The 20,526-nt window shown below is 43.2% G+C and overlaps 1 protein-coding gene and 1 long non-coding RNA gene across 5 annotated transcripts in view; one reads left to right on the forward strand and one right to left on the reverse strand.

The window, feature by feature from the left end:
• The first annotated feature begins 194 nt into the window (after positions 1–194).
• The window catches only part of LOC115160648 (villin-1-like), a 33,730-nt gene continuing 13,398 nt past the window's right edge, over positions 195–20,526 (forward strand). Inside the window, exons 1-6 of one of the 4 annotated variants that reach the window (XM_029710888.1) lie at positions 195–759; positions 10,729–10,837; positions 11,254–11,328; positions 11,444–11,640; positions 16,700–16,808; positions 20,183–20,293. In XM_029710888.1, coding sequence (XP_029566748.1) covers positions 10,757–10,837; positions 11,254–11,328; positions 11,444–11,640; positions 16,700–16,808; positions 20,183–20,293 — 573 coding nt within the window. In that variant the 5' untranslated portion in view covers positions 195–759; positions 10,729–10,756. Of the gene's footprint in view, positions 760–781; positions 975–10,728; positions 10,838–11,253; positions 11,329–11,443; positions 11,641–16,699; positions 16,809–16,835; positions 17,129–20,182; positions 20,294–20,526 lie in introns of those variants that run through there. The other 3 variants (XM_029710889.1, XM_029710890.1, XM_029710891.1) reach the window with 3 other exon arrangements.
• On the reverse strand, positions 3,060–3,796 carry LOC115160651 (uncharacterized). Its single transcript, XR_003869096.1, has 3 exons — positions 3,639–3,796; positions 3,306–3,379; positions 3,060–3,197 (listed from the first exon to the last, which is right to left on the reverse strand). It is a non-coding gene; the product is annotated as an uncharacterized LOC115160651 (long non-coding RNA).

The raw sequence follows: 20,526 nt of genomic DNA on the forward strand, positions 1-20,526 counted from the left end.
ATACACTCTGCAGTCATCACAACGACAGAGCATCTACAAAGATCTACTATTGTGTACACTGGCAGCGCTTCCCTTCCTTTTTTTCCCCCTACATTTTAATAATATCCAAATTCATATTATCAACAAATCTACTATCTCATCTTCCTATTATGCAAAGCTTGATGTCAGGAAAATACCTGACTTTCAAATCTTCACAAGACAGAAAGTTCTGCAACCTGCAGCTTCCCAAGCGCTCACAATCCTGTGTAACCTTGCCTTGCCAGCTGATCGGCCCATTGTGTTAGAGACGGGGGGAACAGGAGAGGGAACTCGGGAGAGAGGCAGGGGGGAGCTGGGTCTCCTACGCGTGATTATTGAGGTTGGGTCTTATCCCCTCCTCTGAGGGCCTTCGACACTCCGTAGCACTTTCACAAAGGAAGTGCCATGGAGCTGAACTAGTCATTCACCCAGAGCCACGGAAGGGGGGTGAGGGTCCGCCAGCCCAGCCCCAGGAAAGGAGCACCCAGTGGCAGCCACTCAACGGGGGATACAGGCAGCTCCGAGGTGCTGGCTCTCTTTATCTCCTTCCAGGCACCACCACCACAGCACCAAGGGGTTGGTTAATGAGTTGGAGGAGGCAGAGGGAGTGGCTGTACACAAGGGGCTGAAGTTCACCGAGACACAAGCAGCAGGTGGAGGGAGAGAGAGAGAGAGATTGTGAGAGAGAGCCTGACGCACTGACGCTGTCAAGGAGACACACAAACCCTCCACCTGACTGAGGTAGGTGAAGCAGTGTTTGACGGGTGAATGCTCCTTGTTTGTTTCCTTGTGTTTCTAGGGGGGTTGTGGTGCACGACGCCGGTGGGAACAGGCTTTGATTTAGTGTGGATTGGATACCAATGGGAAAGTGAGAAGGTTGTTTAGTGAGTAAACGAAACCTGGAGTCAAATCCTTAGGGCTGACTTTCCACCTAAGGGCTTCAGAGCTGTCAGCAGGTGAGAGCATGTGTTTGTGTGTAATGTGTTAGTGTGTCCGTTTGTATGAATGTATAAGTGTATCTGTTTCTGTGAGCCTGCTTACATGTGTGCACTGTTCGTGTGCCCCAACTGGCATTGTTTGCATGTTGTGTCTCTGTATGTGCCTACTGTGTGTGTGTGTCTGTCTATCTGTCTGATGTGTGTATGCAATCACAGGTCATTGCAAAGCTGTGGGGAAGTGCACCGTACGTATGGCGCTGCCTGCAATGTTCCTGTGTCTCTGTAGAAAGCCTACTGTTTGTCTGTGTATGCATGTGTACGTGCATGTCTGTACATCATGTGTAGCCTGTGTGTCTGAGTGCTGTCCATAGATAACTTTTGGTAACCTGTCTTGCTCTGAATTTTCCCATGCCGTCCCTCTTCTCTAATCAGCAGCGTTTCTGAGGGGCTCCTGTGTTGAGTTGTTGCATGACTTCAGGGGAACAAAAGTCCGGCCCATTAGAGGACCAAACAGCTCCCTACTGTAGCAGTGCACCTCCCATTTAGCATTCGCCAAATTTTAATGGTCCATTTAACTTTGTGAAGTTCTTTGAAGATCCATTTGGCCCAGGGAAACGGAGGCAACCCGGTCCAAATGACACAGAGTCAGACCATAGTGGTCCGATCTTCTGGACAGTGGTCAGACAGAGAGGCCAGCGAAGAACAAGGAGAGAGAGAAGAGAGTGGTTGGCTGAGGGAAGGGGCCCCTATAATAACAAGAAGGCTTGAATAATAGCCTTCATTCAATATTTGGTTCAGCTGTAGTTCATACTGTACATCATGCTTAGCCTGTAGGTGGTTAGGGTTTGTAATTTGTTGTGGTGTGTGCATGTGTGCGTGTGTGTGTGACGTGTGTGTATACATTTACAGGTCATCATAAAGCTGAGGGGAACTATAAGGGTTAATCATTTGTGCATTTCAGACCAGATTTTGGATTATGGTCAGGAGACCCGGAGGGTTGATAGAACTGCACATTTTAGAGCAGCCTTTTATCTACCTATTGCCCCCAGAACAAGGTGCACCTGTGCACTGATCAAATCCAATTTATTTATAAAGCCCTTCTTACATCAGCTGATATCTCAAAGTGCTGTACAGAAACCCAGCCTAAAACCCCAAACAGCAAGCAATGCAGGTGTAGAAGCACGGTGGCTAGGAAAAACTCCCTAGAAAGGCCAGAACCGAGGAAGAAACCTAGAGAGGAACCAGGCTATGAGGGGTGGCCAGTCCTCTTCTGGCTGTGCCGGGTGGAGATTATAACAGAACATGGCCAAGATGTTCAAATGTTCATAGATGACCAGCAGGGTCAAATAATAATAATCACAGTGGTTGTCAAGGGTGCAACAGGTCAGCACCTCGGGAGTAAATGTCAGTTGGCTTTTCATAGCCGATCATTGAGAGTATCTCTACCGCTCCTGCTGTCTCTAGAGAGTTGAAAACAGCAGGTCTGGGATAGGTAGCACGTCCGGTGAACAGGTCAGGGTTCCATAGCCGCAGGCAGAACAGTGGAAACTGGAGCGGCCAGGTGGACTGGGGACAGCAAGGAGTCATCAGGCCAGGTAGTCCTGAGGCATGGTCCTAGGGCTCAGGTCCTCCGAGAGAGAGAGAAAGAAAGAAAGAAAGAAAGAGAATTAGAGAGAGCATACTTAAATTCACACAGGACACCGGATAAGACAGGAGAAATACTCCAGATATAACAGACTGACCCTAGCCCCCCGACACATAAACTACTGCAGCATAAATACTGGAGGCTGAGACAGGAGGGGTCAGGAGACACTGTGGCCCCATCCGACGATACCCCCGGACAGGGCCAAAAAGGCAGGATATAACCCCACCCACTTTGCCAAAGCACAGCCCCCACACCACTAGAGGGATAACTTCAACCACCAGCTTACCATGATCATGATCATGACCACTGATCATGCTGTTTAATCAGCTTCCTTACATGCCACACCTGTCAGTTGGATGGATTATGTTGGCAAAGAAGAAAAGCTCACTAACAGGGATGTAAACAAATTTGTAAACAACATTTGAGAGAAATAAGCTTTTTGTGAGTATGGAACATTTCTGGGATCTTTTATTTCAGCTCATGAAACATAGGACCAACACTTTACATGTTGCATTTGTATTTTTGTTCAGTGTACATGCAGTTGTTGTCAGCAGCAGCCAAAAGAGAGATCTTCTGCCGCTGGTAGTTCTGGGCTACTGCAAGACAGAAAAAAATTGTGTGTTAAAAGTCATGTAATGATTAACTAGGCTATTGAATCACTGATACTTATTTTACATAATGTATTAGAAATCATTTATACATACCTCCTCTCAGTCAGCAACAGCCTTCTAACGGCTTCATTAAACATAGTCCCCTCAACTGGCTCCACACTGAAATACTGAAATAAATGAGCAATTAGCTAATTGCCAATGTCAGGCTGGGTCTGTAGCTCTATTTGGCATATTCCATTTAAAAAATTTATGTTTATTTGAAAGAGTAGCTAATTAAAGTAGCCTAGATTTTGGTTTATATAGCTAAATTAGCTAGCTAGCTTACAAATAGGCTCAAATTGTAAGAACGTTTAACTTTGTCTAGCTTATAGTTTATCATATGATTTTGCCTTCATATATTTGAATTAAATAATCAACTTTGCTTACCTTAATACATTGAAAAAGAATGTGTTTATTGGTAGGGTACTTGCTGTTGGTTTAGCCACTGTCCTCTTGCATGTTCATGCTGGACTGGCAGTTGGTTTTTGAATCAGAATGGCAGTTATATTTTTAATTGACCAAAAGGTTCTATACAGAACCCCTTTGAGTTCCCAGAAAATGTCCATATGCACAAAAAGCTTATTTCTCTCAAATGTTGGGCATAAATTTGTTTACATCCATGTTAGTGAGCATTTCTCCTTTGCCAAGATAATCCATCCACCTGACAGATGTAGCATATCTAGAAGCTGATTAAACAGCATGATCATAACACAGGTGCACCTTGTGTTGGGAACAATAAAAGGCCACTCTAAAATGTGCAGTTTTGTCACACAACACTATGCCACAGATGTTTAAAGTTTTGTGGGAGCGTGCAATTGGCATGCTGACTGCAGGAATGTCGAACAGAGCTGTTGCCAGAGAATTGAAAGTCAATTTCTCTACCATAAGCCACTGTCATTTTAGAGAATTTGGCAGTACATCCAACCGGCCTCACAACTGCAGACCACGTGTAACCACTCCAGCCCAGGACCTCCACATCTGGCTTCTTCACCTGTGGGATCGTATGACGGTGGGGGGGAGATTTCTGTCTTTAGTAAAGCCCTTTTGTGGGGAAAAACTCATTCTGATTGGCTGGGCCTGGCTCCCCTTTGGGTGGGCCTGGCTCCCAAGTGGGTGACCCTATGCCCTCCCAGGCCCACACATGGCTGCTCCTCTTCCCAGTCATGTGAAATCCATAGATTAGGGCCTAATGAATTCATTTCAATTGACTGATTTTCTTCTATGAACTGTAACTCAGTAAAATCTTTGAAATTGTTGCATGTTGCGTTTATATTTTTGTTCAGTATATATATATATATAACCTTTTTTAGTAAAGGGTTCCTTAATCTCATCCAAAAAACCAAAAGGTTCTATATAGAACCCCAAAGAACCCTTTTTTCTAAGAGTGTATAACCTACAGAAAACCATAATACAACCAACGAAGAACAAATAACACACACTGTATTATCTGCATCATAAACTGGGTGGTTCAAGCCCTGAATACTGATTGGTTGACAGCCGTGGTAAATCAGACCATATACAGTGGGGCAAAAAAGTATTTAGTCAGCCACCAATTGTGCAAGTTCTCCCACTTAAAAAGATGAGAGAGGCCTGTAATTTTCATCATAGGTACACGTCAACTATGACAGACAAAATGAGAAAAAAAAATCCAGAAAATCACATTGTAGGATTTTTTATGAATTTATTTGCAAATTATGGTGGAAAATAAGTATTTGGTCAATAACAAAAGTTTATCTCAATACTTTGTTATATACCCTTTGTTGGCAATGACACAGGTCAAACGTTTTCTGTAAGTCTTCACAAGGTTTTCACACACTGTTGCTGGTATTGGCCCATTCCTCCATGCAGATCTCCTCTAGAGCAGTGATGTTTTGGAGCTGTCGCTGGGCAACACGGACTTTCAACTCCCTCCAAAGATTTTCTATGGGGTTGAGATCTAGAGACTGGCTAGGCCACTCCAGGACCTTGAAATGCTTCTTACGAAGCCACTCCTTCGTTGCCCGGGCGGTGTGTTTGGGATCATTGTCATGCTGAAAGACCCAGCCACGTTTCATCTTCAATGCCCTTGCTGATGGAAGGAGGTTTTCACTCAAAATCTCACGATACATGGCCCCATTCATTCTTTCCTTTACACGGATCAGTCGTCCTGGTCCCTTTGCAGAAAAACAGCCCCAAAGCATGATGTTTCCACCCCCATGCTTCACAGTAGGTATGGTGTTCTTTGGATGCAACTCAGCATTCTTTGTCCTCCAAACACGACGAGTTGAGTTTTTACATTCTCCCAATCCTCTTCTGGATCATCCAAATGCTCTCTAGCAAACTTCAGATGGGCCTGGACACGTACTGGCTTAAGCAGGGGGACACGTTGAACAGGCTCTGTCTTGATGTAGACAATTAAGGTGAAATGTTGACTTGGTTACTGTGGAGCTGTCACGTCCTGACCCTTGTAAGATGTCATTTTCTATAGTAGAGTTGATCAGGGCGTGACAGGGGGTGTTTTGGGGTTTTATATGTTTTATATTTCTATGTTTAAGTTCTAGTTTTTCTATTTCTATGTTGAGATTGTTTGGGTTGATCTCTAATTGGAGGCAGCTGAACCTCATTGCCTCTAATTAGAGATCATATTTAAGTAGGAGTTGTTCTTCCTGGGTTTTGTGGGTAGTTATTTTCTGTTTAGTGTAGTTCACCTGACGGAACTGTTGTTGGTCGTTTTTTTAAAAAAGTATATCCATTAAAAGTAAATATGAGCACTCTACATTGTCACGGCTGTCTAGGACCAGTGGAGATGTGGAATCAGGAGCAGGAGACAGAGGGCCGGAGCAACTGTGTTTTAATAATAATAATTGCAAACGCAATAGCCGTAGGGCACAGGGCGCGTGGCGAAGTCCGCCAGGGGAAAACACATTCCCAAAATAAGCGCACTGAAGAAAAAAAACGCACAGGGCGCAGCCCGGCAATATAATGGACAATAATAGCGAAAGAACAGCTTACACTCGCAACTGTCCTGAGTGGACAATAAACAATCCCGCACGAGAACCCCAACTGAAAATACACACTAAATAACCCCCCACTAATGACAAACACAAAACAGGTGCGGGATAGACAGACAAAATCAAAAGACACAGAAACAACGATCGGTGGCAGCTAATAGGCCGGCGACGACGACCGCCGAGCGCCGCCCGACCGAGGAGGGGCGCCACCTTCGTTAGATACTGTGACATACATGCTGCGCCTTGGTCCCCTTTATACGACCCTCGTTACAGAACTACCCACCACAACTGGCTCAAGCAGCGTGCTCGGGAGGAGATGGACACCTGGTCACATCAGGAGTGGATTGAGAGGAGAGACTGGACTTGGGGCCAGGTAATCAAGCGTTATCGGAGACTACCTGGGAAGCACGAGAGGCTACAAAAACCCAAAGATAATTTTTTTTGGGGTGGGCACATGGCGCAGTCGGCGGAGCCGAGGAGCAAACCAGAGGAGCAAACCAGAGCCAATCCGGGAGAAGAGGGAGAAGGGAGAAATGGAAGAGCTATTGAGTTGGTGGAGGACGCACAAGTTTGGTGCCACCTGAGTCAGCTCCCCGTACTCAACCTGAGAAGTGTGTGGAAGATCCGGAACAAGTGATACCGGCGATACACACCAGGTCTCCAGTAAGTCTCAACAGCCCGGTATGTCCTATGCCTGCTCCTCGCACTCTCCCTCCAGTGCGCCTCCATAGTCCAGTACGTTCTGTGCCTGCTCCTCGCACTCTCCTTTCAGTGCGCAGCCATAACCCGGTACAGCCAGTGCCTGCTGTGATTACTCGGCCCTTAGTGCATCTCCCCAGTCCGGTGAGACCGGTTCCTGCTCCCCGCACTCGACCTGAGGTGTGTGTTACCAGTCTGGCGCCACCTATGCCAGTCCCACGCATCGGACCTCCAGTGCGCATCCCTAGTCCAGATCCTCCAGCGGCGGCCTGCAGCCCAGATCCTCCAGCGGCGGTCTGCAGCCCAGATCCTCCAGCGGCGGCTTGGAGGTCGGAACCTCCAGTAGTGGTCTACAGCACAGTGATTCCGGTAAGGATCTACAATCCGATTCCTCCAATAATTATCTACAGGCTTATGTTACAGAAGCAGAGGAATCTATGGGCGGAATGGAGGTTTCGCCATGAGCCAGAGCCACCTCCGTTGCTGGAGGATCGGGAGAAGAGGAAGGTTCTGGGTGTTGCGTATGAGCCGCCATAGACTGTTGTCACCCTCCTTACCCTCAGTTTTTTTGTTGTTAGTTTTGTTGCATTTGGAGTCTGCACCTTTGGGGGGGGGGGGGTGTACTGTCACGTCCTGACCCTAGTAAGATGTAATTTTCTATAGTAGAGTTGGTCAGGGTGTGACAGGGGGTGTTTTGGGGTTTTCTATGTTTTATATTTCTATGTTTAAGTTGTAGAGTTCTATGTTGAGATTGTTTGGGTTGATCGCTAATTAAAGGCAAATTAACCTCATTGCCTCTAGTTGGAGATCATATTTAAGTAGGGGTTTTTCTTCCTGGGTTTTGTGGGTAGTTTAGTGTAGTTCACCTGACGGAACTGTTATCGGTCGTTTTGTTAAGTATATTCATTAAAAGTAAAGATGAGCACTCTACACGCTGCGCCTTGGTCCCCTTTATACGACCCTCGTTACAGGAGCCTTGGAGAGATAGGCTAAGGAAAGCTGACCTGTGTTAGATGCTGGTATCGGGTAAAGTAGTGAAAGTTTCAACCTGCAAATGTATTGATATTGGTCATAGGAGACAGACATCTAAATGACTGTACAATACTTCAGCTTGACGCATTGAAAAAGGATGGATCGCTTTAGATTTTGGGCAACAATGGTGAAAGTCTTCATGCCGTGACATGGTTTTGCTGTATTAGATACACTAGACTACTTTTTAGCTTTTGTGATCCGTTTCACAGCTAGCGTTTTGTGCATATTTTCCTTTGTATTTTATACATGTTAGTAGATGGCATGAGAAGGGTGGAGAAAGCAGCCTAATGAACCAAAACCAAGGACAACTAGGGCATGATCACAGGCACAGTCCCTTAGAAATTAGGCAAAGCGTGGGCTTAAAAACTAGGACGTATCCTGTCTACACACAATGTCCAGACTATTAAACTTGTGCAGCTTTCTAAAATGGGGACTTTACTGATCAACCAGGTGAAACAATGTCTTAAGGTTGTATGAGTTATTGTAGTTCACTGTAGTCCACATGTTGAGGGGATGTACACTACCGTTCAAAAGTTTGGGGTCACTCAGAAATGTCCTTGTTTTTGAAAGAAAAGCACATTTTTGGTCCATTAAAATAACATAAAATTGATCAGGAATACAGTGTAGACATTGTTACTGTTGTAAGTGGCAGAATTGTTTTATGGAGTATCTATATCACTCCTGTGTTCCAATGGCACGTTGTGTTAGCTAATCCAAGTTTATCGTTTTAAAAGGCTAATTGATCATTAGAAAACCCTTCTGCAATTATGTTAGCACAGCTGAAAACTGTTGTCCTGATTAAAGAAGCAATAAAACTGGCCTTCTTTAGACTAGTTGGGTATCTGGAGCATCATTTGTGGGTTCGATTACAGGCTCAAAATGGCCAAAAACAAAGAGCTTTCTTCTGAAACTCGTCAGTCTATTTTTGTTCTGAGAAATGAAGGCTATTCCATGCAAGAAATGTCCAAGAAACTGAAGATCGCAGTGCGACACAAACACAGAGTTACACATGGAATAAACAAATGCGCAGTCAATAAGACAATAGAAAAGTCTGTGCGAATGAAGAAAGATTAGGGAGGTAAGGTAATAAATAGGCCATAATGGCGAAATAATTACCATTTAGCAATTAAACACTGGAGTGATAGATGTGCAGAAGATGAATGTGCAAGTAGAGATACTGGGGTGCAAAGGAGCAAAACATATATAACAATATGGGGATGAGGTAGTTGGGTGGCTGTGTGATAGACTGCCTCCAATTTGTTGAGTAGAGTGTTAGAGGCTATTTTTGTAAATGGCATCGCCGAAGTCAAGGATCGGTAGGATAGTCAGTTTTACAAGGGTATGTTTGGCAGTACGAGTGAAGGAGGCTTTGTTGCAAAATAGGAAGCTGATTCTAGATTTCATTTTGGATTGGAGATGCTTAATGTGAGTCTGGAAGGAGAGTTTACAGTCTAACCAGACACCCAGGTATTTGTAGTTGTCCACATATTCTAAGTCAGAACCGTCCAGAGTAGTGATGCTAGACGGGCGGGCAGGTGTGGGCAGCGATCGGTTGAAGAGCATGCATTTAGTTTTACTTGCATTTAAGAGCAGTTGGAGGCCACAGAAGGAGAGTTGTATGGCATTGAAGCTCATCTGGAGGTTTGTTAACACAGTGTCCAAAGAAGTGTGGGATAGTAGTCCTGTTATGTGGACGTTTTGTTCCTATATGTTGTTGGGGATTATATCTATCTGATATTCAACTCAAGGCTTTTCGCAGTGGACATTTAAATACAGATTAAACATAGGCTAGTCCAGGACAAAAATACATGCCGAATTTCTATTGAAATATTTTTTTTTGTTCAGGACTAGGCTTAGCCTAATGTCCTGTGATCAGATTGTGTGCAGATGACCAAATTACGCAAGAGTTTACTTCATGGTTAACAGAAATTCGGTTTAGCCTACTCTGTGTCTGAGATACCGGTCCTAAAGGTTTAAAGCCTTGATAAGGTCATTGTTCTCCATCTCTCTCTTAGATTCATAGAGAAGAACTTGGCTGTCATAAGAACTTGGCTTCGGCTCGCAGCAAAATGTACCAACTAAATGACAAAACATAAATGTGTCATTCCAGCATTTTCAGTTTTGAGAGATTATAATTAGTCAAATAAGCCATGAGACCATAGCAGTATAACCATTATAGACACTGTAGTAAGGCACCATGTGTTTTGGCACTCAGGAAATTGGAGAAGGCTGTATGTGTTCAAGGATGTGGTAACATTTGGGCGGTACTGAGGCTTTCACTTCCTTCGTTGTGGCCAACTGTTTACAATTCTCCTGCAATGGTTTCTTCAAAATAAGTGGTTCTTTTGAGTAGGGTCCCACCCTGATTTTGCCAGTGCAATGAGCACATAGTGAGATACTCTTGAACAGTATACTCCCATTACCATTCTGTGACCTGAGACAGAAAATGAAATAATCTACTAAGGTGACATCATTGACTCAGCAAATGATCAACTCAAATATATAAGGGTCAACTCCTCCCCTTAGTAAGTCATACAAGGTAGCGGAGCCAGGTAATGCAAAGAAATAGTAGAGTTTATAGAGTTTGTATGTTTTGATGATGAGGTTTTAAGGTTTTCAGTATTCTAAGTTCTCTGTGTCATGGTATGGAATACTATTGAATGTGTATACAACAGAATATATTAAGGTTAGCTAGTTCCATTAAGACATAGTGAACCACACAATGACCCCCCCCCCCCCCCCCCCCTTCCTTCTAGGTATCTTATCTAAACTGAATCTGGCACCATGCCACAAATGCAGGTCAAAACCCAAGTTGCAAAAGTCCTGAATAAAACCACGCCAGGGCTGCAGATATGGAGGATAGAGGTGAGACACCAGAACATATATATTTTATCACTACACTCTTAGAAAAAAAAGATGCTACATAGAACCTAAAATAAATATTTGGCTGTCCCCATAAGAGAACCCTTTGAAGAACCCTTTTTTGGTTCCATGTATAACCCTTTTGGTTCCAGGAAGAACCCTTATGGGTTCCATGTAGAACCCTTTCCACAGAGGGCTCTACATGGAACCCAAAAGGGTTATACCTGGAACCAAAAAGGGTTCTCCTATGGGAAGGGCCGAAGAACCCTTTTGGAACCCTTTTTTTATAAGAGTGTGTAATGAATATGATAGCAGAACAAACGTCTAACATGTAAATGCCATTCAAAGTTAGGCTCTTAATCTAAACTTTTTCACACAAGGACATTAAATGCTATTGAACTTGTTTCCTTATTGGTCAGGACATGGAGATGGTGCCCTTCCCTTCTAAAGCATATGGACAATTCTATGAAGATGACAGCTATGTCGTTCTATACGTAAGTAATCAATGTAGCATTATGTATGTGTATTCAAAACTACTCCAAAAAAGTGACCTTTACAGACAAAATACACAATGGCATCCCAGTAACATATTTCTGTCTGATCCCGTAGACCAATAAGATGCGCAGCTCGTTCACCTACGACCTCCACTATTGGCTGGGAAAGGCCACCTCCCATGACGAGCAGGGGGCGGCGGCCATCTACACCACCATGATGGACGAGCACCTGGGAGGCATGGCTGTGCAGCACCGTGAGGCGCAGGGCTATGAGAGCGACACCTTTCGTGGATACTTCAAAAAGGGCATCATGTGAGTGATGTACAACAAACTACACCTGCCTACTGTATGGATGATATGTAATGTCAAACTATTTATAGACAAACAACTTCAGTTCCTTCAACTCATTATTCACACGTGTCACGTCCTGACCAGTAAAGGGGTTATTTGTTATTGTAGTTTGGTCAGGATGTGGCAGGGGGTGTTTGTTTTATGTGCTTCGGGGTTTGTTGGGCTATGGACTTATGTAAGAGGGGTGTTTGTTTTATTGTGTTCTGGGTTTTTTTGGTCTGTTAGTGTACTTCTATGTTCAGTCTAGTCTATGTTTAGTTCATTGGATTGACCTTCAATTGGAGTCAGCTGTTCCTCGTTGCCTCTGATTGAAGGTCCTATGTATAGGGGTGTTTTTGTAATGGGATTTGTGGGTAGTTGTTTCCTGTTTTGTGTCAGTGCACCTGACAGGACTGTTTAGTGTCGGTCGTTGTTTTGTATACGTGATTTGTTTCTTTTTCCTTTTGATTTAATAAAGAAGATGAGTATACGAGTGATTTCAGCTGATATACGAAGGGCTAGATAAATAAATTTGATTTGATTTATACACGTTCCGGCTGCACCTTTGTCCAATCCTTACGACGCCCGTTACAACACGTCATCAGAGTGCAATGTATATTGAACACTGAACGAGAGACCTCGGTTTATTGTTTGTGTAAAGTTGTGACAGTGTTTCCTTGCAAAGTTTAATTTATATACTTTTTGATTTTGTGACCACTACCATCTGTCCCGGGATTGCCGAAGCTAGCTACGAGCCTAGCTGGGAGCTATCAGTGTCAAACTAGCAGGGTTTTCCACAAACAGCTTGAACACAGTATGTGACACAGTTAGCCCTTGTCCCACGGTTATTGTTGCTGTATTCCCTGCTGCTTTTCCCCTGCAACCTGACCTGGCTGGAACTACATTGTATAGCTACCAACATCAGCGATGCTGCTACCAACTGTATGTGCAAAGATACTGCTTTCGTCCTCACTGCTGTGAGCAAATCTTAAGGAGGACACATTTCAGATTTTTAACATAATCCAGGTAGAATCAGGAATTCCCCAGGGCAACTATCTAGGCCCCTTACCTTATTCAATCTTTACTTAAGACATACAGCTGGCTTTGAGTAAAGCCAGTGTGTCTATGTATGCAGATGACTTAACACTATACACGTCAGTTACTACAGCGACTGAACTGACTGCAACATTTAACAAAAGAGCTGCAGTTAGTTTTACAATTGGTGGTAAGGAATAAGTTAGTCCTAAATATTTCAAAAACTAAAAGCATCGTATTTGGGACAAATCAGTCATTAAACCTTAAACCTCAACTAAATCTTGTAATGAATAATGTGGAAATTGAGCAAGTTGAGGTGACTAAACTGCTTGGAGTAACCCTTTTCTTGTAAAATGTCATGGTCAAACATGTTCATACAACAGTAGCTAAGATGGGTAGAAGTCTGTCCATAATAAAGCGCTACTCCTCATTCTAAACACTATCAACAGGGCAGGTCCTACAGGCCCTAGTTTTGTTGCACCTGGACTACTGTTCAGTCATGTAATCAGGTGCCACAAAGAGGGACTTAGGAACATTACAATTGGATCAGAACAGGGCAGCATGGCTGGCCCTTAAATGTACACGAAGAGTTAACATTAATGATATGCATGTCAATCTCTCATGGCTCAAAGTGGAGGAGAGATTGACTTCATCACTAGTGCGTAAAGAGATGGCTGCCGTTTTACGGGCTCCTAACCAATTGTGCTATTTTGTGTGTTTTTTTGCGTTGTTTGTAACTTATTTTGTACATAATGTTTCTGCCATCGTCTCTTATGACAAAAAACAGCTTCTGGGTATCAGAACAGCGATTACTCACCTCGAAATGGACAAAGATTTTTTCTTTAACTTCTTTGGGAACGGGGGCAGCTTGGATGAGTAAGGTGCCCAGAGTAAATTGCCTGCTACTCAGGGCCAGAAGCTAGAATATGCATATAATTAGTAGATTTGGATAGAAAACTCTAAAGTTTCCAAAACTGTTAAAATAATGTCTGTGAGTATAACAGAACTCATATGGCAGGCAAAAACATGAGAAAAATCCAACCAGGAAGTGGGAAATCTGAGGTTTGTAGTTTCTTTTAAGTGATTGCCTATCCAATATACTGTGTCTATGGGGTTAGATTGCACTTCCTAAGGCTTCCACTAGATGTCAACAGTCTTTAGAACGTTGTTTCAGGCTTCTACTGTGAAAGGGGAGCGAATAAGAGCTGTTTCAACCAGGGGTCTGAAAGCCTTTAGTTGTTGATCGTGCGTGGCCGTGAGCGCGAGCTCCATTCTCTTTCCTTTCTAAAGACAAAGGAATTGTCCGATTGGAATATTATTGAAGATTTATGATAAAAACATCCTAAAGATTGATCATATACATCGTTTGACATGTTTCTACGAACTATAATTAAACTTTTTTGACTTTTCGTCGGGACTTTGTGAGCGCGCCTTGTCCATTTGGATTACTGGACTAAACGCCCGAACAAAAAGAAGGTATTTGGACATAAAGATTAAATTAGCCTTTTTGAAATCTGACACAGCGGTTGCATTAAGAAGTTTATCTTTAATCGTATGTTAAACATTGATGAAAGATACAATTGTTTATGATGAGTATTTCTATAATTTGATGTGGCTCTCTGCACTTTCACCTTTTTTGAGACAATGCATTTCTGAACATAACGCGCCAATTTCAAATGAGGTTTTTGGACATAAAGATGAACTTTATCAAACAAAACACACATTTATTGTCTAACATGGAGTCCTGGGAGTGCCATCCAGTGAAGATCATCAAAGGTTAGTGATTAGTTTTAATGCTATTTCTGTCTTTTGTGACACCTCTCCTTCTTTGGAAAATGGCTGTATGGTTTTCTGTGGCTAGGCGCTGACCTAACATAATCGCATGGTGCGCTAGCGTCCCAAATATCCCAGAGAGGTTAATGAGTCAGACGCAAAGGATTTACTCCAGATACCAGACCAGGCCCAAATCCCCTTCATTCTCATGAAGAAAAGATGCCGATACGGGGGACCATCCGTCCTATTGGCTAACGTGCAATCATTGGAGAATAAACTGGATGAGCTCCGGTCAAGACTATCCTACCAACAGGACATTAAAAACTGCAATATCTTACATGGATAATATACAGTTGGCTGGTTTTTCTGTGCATCAGCAAGACAGAACAGCTGCCTCCGGTAATACAAGGGGTGGCAGTCTGTGTCTATTTGTCAATAACAGCTGGTGTGCGAAATCAAATATTAAGGAATTCTTGAGGTGGAGTATCTCATGATAAGCTGTAGACCACATTATTTACCAAGAGAGTTTTCATCTATATTTTTCGTAGCTGTCTATTTACCACCAGAAACCGATGCTGACACTAAGACCGCACTCAACAAGCTGTATAAAGCCATGAGCAAACAAGAAAATGCTCCTCCAGAAGCGGCACTCCTAGTTGTCTGGGACTTTAATGCAGGAAAACTGAAATCCGTTTGGCCTATTTTCTACCAGCATGTTACATGTGCAACCAGGTGGAAAAAAAACTCTAGACCACTTTTACTCCACACACAGAGACGCTTACAAAGCTTTCTCTCGCCCTCCATTTGACAAATCTGACCATAATTCTATCCTCCTGATTCCTGCTTACAAGCAAAAACTAAAGCAGGAAGTACCAGTGACTCGCTCAATACGGAAGTGGTCAGCTGATGCAGATGCTAAGCTACAGGACTGTTTTTTGTTCCGGGATGGCATTGAGGAGTATAACACAGCAGTCACCGGCTTCATCATAAAGTGCATCGATGACATTGTCCCCACAGTGACCGTACGTACATACCCCAACCAGAAGCCATGGATTACAGGTAACATCCACACTAAGCTAAAGGGTAGAGCTGCCGCTTTCAAGGAGCAGGACTCTAACCCGGACACTTATATGAAATCCCACTATGCCGTCAGACAAATCATCAAAGAGGCAAAGCGTCAAGACTAAGATTGAATCCTACTACACCAGCTCCCACGCCCGTCGGATATGTCAGTGCTTGCAAACTATTACAGACTACAAAAGGATGCTCAGCCGCAAGCTGCCCAATTGCACAAGCCTACCAGACGAGCTAATGTAGGTATTACAGCCATAGACTGTTCTCTCTGCTGCCGCACTGCAAGAAGTACCGGAGCGCCTTTAAAAGAGGGGTCTCAAATGAACATAGGGGGTTTAAAGGGTGTGTGTGTCTCAGTCACCAGATCGCAACCCAAGTGAACACTTATGGGAGATTCTGGAGCAGCACCTGAGACAGAGTTTCTCGTGGCAGAATGGTGTCGCATCCCTCCAATAGAGTTCCAGACACTTGTAGAATCTATGCCAAGGCGCATTGAAGCTGTTCTGGCAGCTCGTGGTGGGTGGCCAAACACCCTTTTAAGAAACTTTATGTTGGCATTCTTGGCAGTTACTGTAGATTGTATTGATATTATATAGCCCCCTCCCCTCTACAGCAAAGGCCGTTTCCTCTTGTAGTGTTTCTTTATCTAATCTTGTTACTACATCAGACAGGATAAAAAATAAACACTGTGAGGAACTTAACACAACCATCACTTCTGCATTCTGGCTTCTGAAAAAAAGCATAGTGGTCAGGCAGAAGAGTATGTAGGGTGGAGTGGAGTCAGAGTGGTACAGCACAACATAAATAACTTCAGAACCAAACAATGACGCACAACGCAAGCTGACGTACCAAATATGTAATGGTATTCAGCAGGGTTCAATTTAAATTGAAGCCAGTCAATTCAGGAATTGAGTTGAATTTTACATTTAAAAAAATGTAAAATAGTTTATCCATTTATCCATTCTATTAAGAAGTCATTGAAAATATATGCCTATTTTTCAATTATTGATTTAGAATTTCAGTTTACTTCCAGAATTTACTGACATCAATTCAAATTGACCATAATCCTGGTATTAATTCCATATAACATCAAAAGGGGTTTCAAACCATCATTGATGCCCATTATCTGACAACACTCCTTGTGTGTGTTTTTCCACAGCTACAAGAGTGGCGGCGTGGCGTCTGGGATGAAGCAGGTGGAGACCAACACCTACAACATCCGCCGCCTGCTCCATGTCAAGGGAAGGAAGCATGTGGTGGCTGGAGAGGTGAGAAAGCTCACAGCTGCATCCCCAACTCAAGCCAATATATCCCTAGTGGAATATTTTACTTCCACACAGCCTCGGCTCTGCCCTTGACTAATGTCTTCTTCATTTACTATATTGCCTTCTTCAATTCGACTGGACTAGAAACAGCTCTCCACACCTCACCTCAGAAGAGATGCGGAACACTTGGGTTCAAGTGCATAAATGATTAGTCACATTTGCTGTGCCACTGACTGGCTCTGTGTAGCTCCTCTACAACTGGCATAATCACACTTAAAGACTGTCAAGAAATCACACTGATGTGTCTTTATGATCATCCCAAGGTAAATGTACTTCTAATTGTGAAAGCTGAGTACAATGTCTTATAAGGAAAAATTGTTAACCCTTAGAGATCTCTAACCCTTAAAGAGATTGTTGGTCGACACATCAGTGCAATTTACTGTTAAAAACCTACAGTATCAATCAGGTGCGTCATACACCTATTATTTTAGAAGCGACACAAAGTATGTAAGGATGGAGGAGGGGGGTTGAATAATTTAGCATTTTTCAAACACCTGAAACAGCTTTTTCCTGAAATCTAGAGCCATAATCGTTATGCCTAATTTTATGTAAAACAAATGTGCATATATACAGTGCATTCGGAACATATTCCCTTGACTTTTCCACATTTGAATACGTTACAGCCTTATTCTAAAATGGTCAAAACATTTTTTTCCCTTCATCAATCTACACACAATACCCCATGATGACAAAGCAAAAACAGGTTTTTAGAACTGAAATATAACATTTACATAAGTACAGAGTGAAGGGTCTGAATACTATGTTGAAGCACCTTTGGCAGCGATTACAGCCTTGGGTCTTCTTGGGTATGACGCTCCAAGCTTGGCACACCTGTATTTGGGGAGTTTCTCCCATTCTTCTCTGCAGATCCTCTCAAGACATTTTATTCATTTAGCAGACACTCTTATCCAGAGCAACTTACAGTAGTGAATGCATACATTTCATACAATTTTTTTATGTGCTGGCCCCCCGTGGGAATCGAACCCACAACCCTGGTGTTGCAAACACCATGCTCTACCAACTGAGCTACTGTCAGGTTGGATGGGGAGTGTCGATAGCACAGCTATTTTCAGGTCCCTCCAGAGATGTTCGATGTTCGATGGGGTTAAAGTCCAGGTTCTGGCTGGGCCACTGAAGGATATTCAGAGACTTGTCCCAAAGCCACTCCTGCGTTATCTTGGTTGTGTGCTTAGGGTCGTTGTCCTGTTTGAAGAATCTTCACCCCAGTCTGAGGTCCTGAGCAGGTTTTCATCAAGGATCTCTCTATACTTTGCTCCGTTCATCTTTCCCTCGATCCTGACTAGTCTCCCAGTCCTTGTCGCTGAAAAACATCCCCACAGCATGATACTGCCACCACCATGCTTTACCGTTGGGATGGTGTAAGGTTTCCTCCTGACGTGGCACTTGGCATTCATCAGACCAGAGAATCTTGTTTCTCATGGTCTGAGAGTCTTTAGGTGCCTTTTTGCTCCAAGCGGGCTGTCATTTGCCTTTTACTGAAGAGTGGCTTCCGTCTGGCCACTCTACCATAAAGGTCTGATTGACTGCTGCAGAGATGGTTGTCCTCCTGGAAGGTTCTCCCATCTCCACAGAGGAACTCTGGAGCCTGGTCAGAGTGTCCATTGGGTTCTTCGTCACCTCCCTGACCAAGGCCCTTCTCCCCAGATTGCTCAGTTTGGCCGGGCGGCCAGCTCTAGGAAGAGTCTAGGTGGTTCCAAACTTCTTACTTTTAAAAATGGTGAAGGCCACTGTGTTCTTGGGGATCTTCAATGAGACAATTTTTGGTACCCTTCCTCAGATCTGTACCTCGACACAATCCTGTCTCAGAGCTCTACGGACAATTCCTTCGACCTCATGGCTTGGTTTTTGCTCTAACGTGCCCTGTCAACTGTGGGACCTTATATAAACAGATGTGTTCCTTTCAAAATCAGAATTACTTACGCAAATAAGGCATTTCAGATTTGTAATTTCGAAAAACCTGTTTTTGCTTTGCCATTATGGGGTATTGTGTAGGGGTTCTGAATACTTTCTGAATGCACTGTATATATTTCCTTTCTTCATAACTTATCTTAGTGTAACGTCCGTCGTTAAAGGTAGACCAAGGCGCAGCGTGAGTTGGGTTCATCTTTCTTTATTTTAAATGTGAACCAGCAAAACAATAAACAATACAACGAACGAAAAGCTATGCGTGCAAACACATGCAATGCAAAGACAACTTCCCACACCAGACAGGTGGAAAAAGGGCTACCTAAGTATGGCTCCCAATTAGCGACAACGAAGTACAGCTGTCCCTGATTGAGAGCCATACCAGGCCAAAACACAGAAATACAAAACATAGATAGGGAACATAGAATGAACATAGAAATATAAAATATAGAACATACATCAAAACCCCAAAACACACAAAACAAACACCCCCTGCCACGCCCTGACCAAACTACTATAACAAATAACCCCTTTTACTGGTAAGGACGTGACACTTAGCTTACCTCTGTAACTGTTCAATTGTCATTTTAATTAATGATGCACATTTATTGATTAAGAAGTGTTATGCCTTGGGAGTTTACATTGCTTTAATTATTTGTTTATGATACCAATTTTAGTTAATTGATAGTTATGATGTTGGGAGATTGGGAACCTATTTAGCTTGTTAGCTGAAGCCAATTTCATAAAATTGCTAGGTGGCTAGTATTAATGAGAAACAACATTTAAATTGTATTTATTCATCAAGAAGGAATCAATAGGCTACATAAATTGAGAAAATTAATTTACAAGCATACCGCCGTCAGCTAAAATCAAGTAAAACGCTGTGTGTATGTCCCTCTCTCTCTCCTCCTCCACTGACGATAAGGGAACTCACTAGTGACTAAAGTATCTAGTGACCTGACTAAGCATCTCTTTGCTCCGTGCACCTGGGAAGGAACCACTTACTAGGGAGAATAGGGGGGGGGGGTACTCTTTGCCTGATCCAGTTAGTGTGCCCCCTCTGCCAAATACCTCTGACCGGTCGTTTAGTAAATAATAATGATAAAACGTGGGCTTAGAAATTACGTTTAGTCATGAATTTAACATCTGAAAAAGTAAAAACGTGACAAATATGAGGAGGCATGTGCCTCTGTACCCCCTATGTTACTTGATATAACCACGTCAGCATTGAGTAAAAGCCTCAATCTCCCTAGTAAGTGGTTCCTTCCTGTTGCTGTTTGTATCATATTGTTAATACAATTCAGGGAATGTTATAATGACATTAATCTGTGTGTCCTTTCCATCCCCATCCATCACCTTTTCCATCACCATCCATCCATCCTTGAGCACAGGTGGACATGAGCTGGAGCAGCTTTAACAAGGGGGATGTGTTCCTGCTTGACCTGGGCAACCTCATCATCCAGTGGAACGGACCCAAGAGCAACCGTATGGAAAGACTCAAGGTAAGGAGACATTTTATACCACAACTATAGAGAAATACAGTACTAGATGAACATAACTTTATGGGTGACAATGTCTTCATCTAAACCCCAAGTTTTCAGGAAGTGAAACAGTGGAGGGGTGGCACTTTTAGTTGTTTTTTTAAACTTTGGTGCATAATGAATGTGTGATAGGTGAAATCATGGGTCAAACAACATTGCCTTCACACCTCCAGGCATATCAGATCAGTGATAAC

Source organism: Salmo trutta, chromosome 24, assembly GCF_901001165.1.
Source record: "Salmo trutta chromosome 24, fSalTru1.1, whole genome shotgun sequence".
Classification (NCBI taxonomy): domain Eukaryota; kingdom Metazoa; phylum Chordata; class Actinopteri; order Salmoniformes; family Salmonidae; genus Salmo; species Salmo trutta.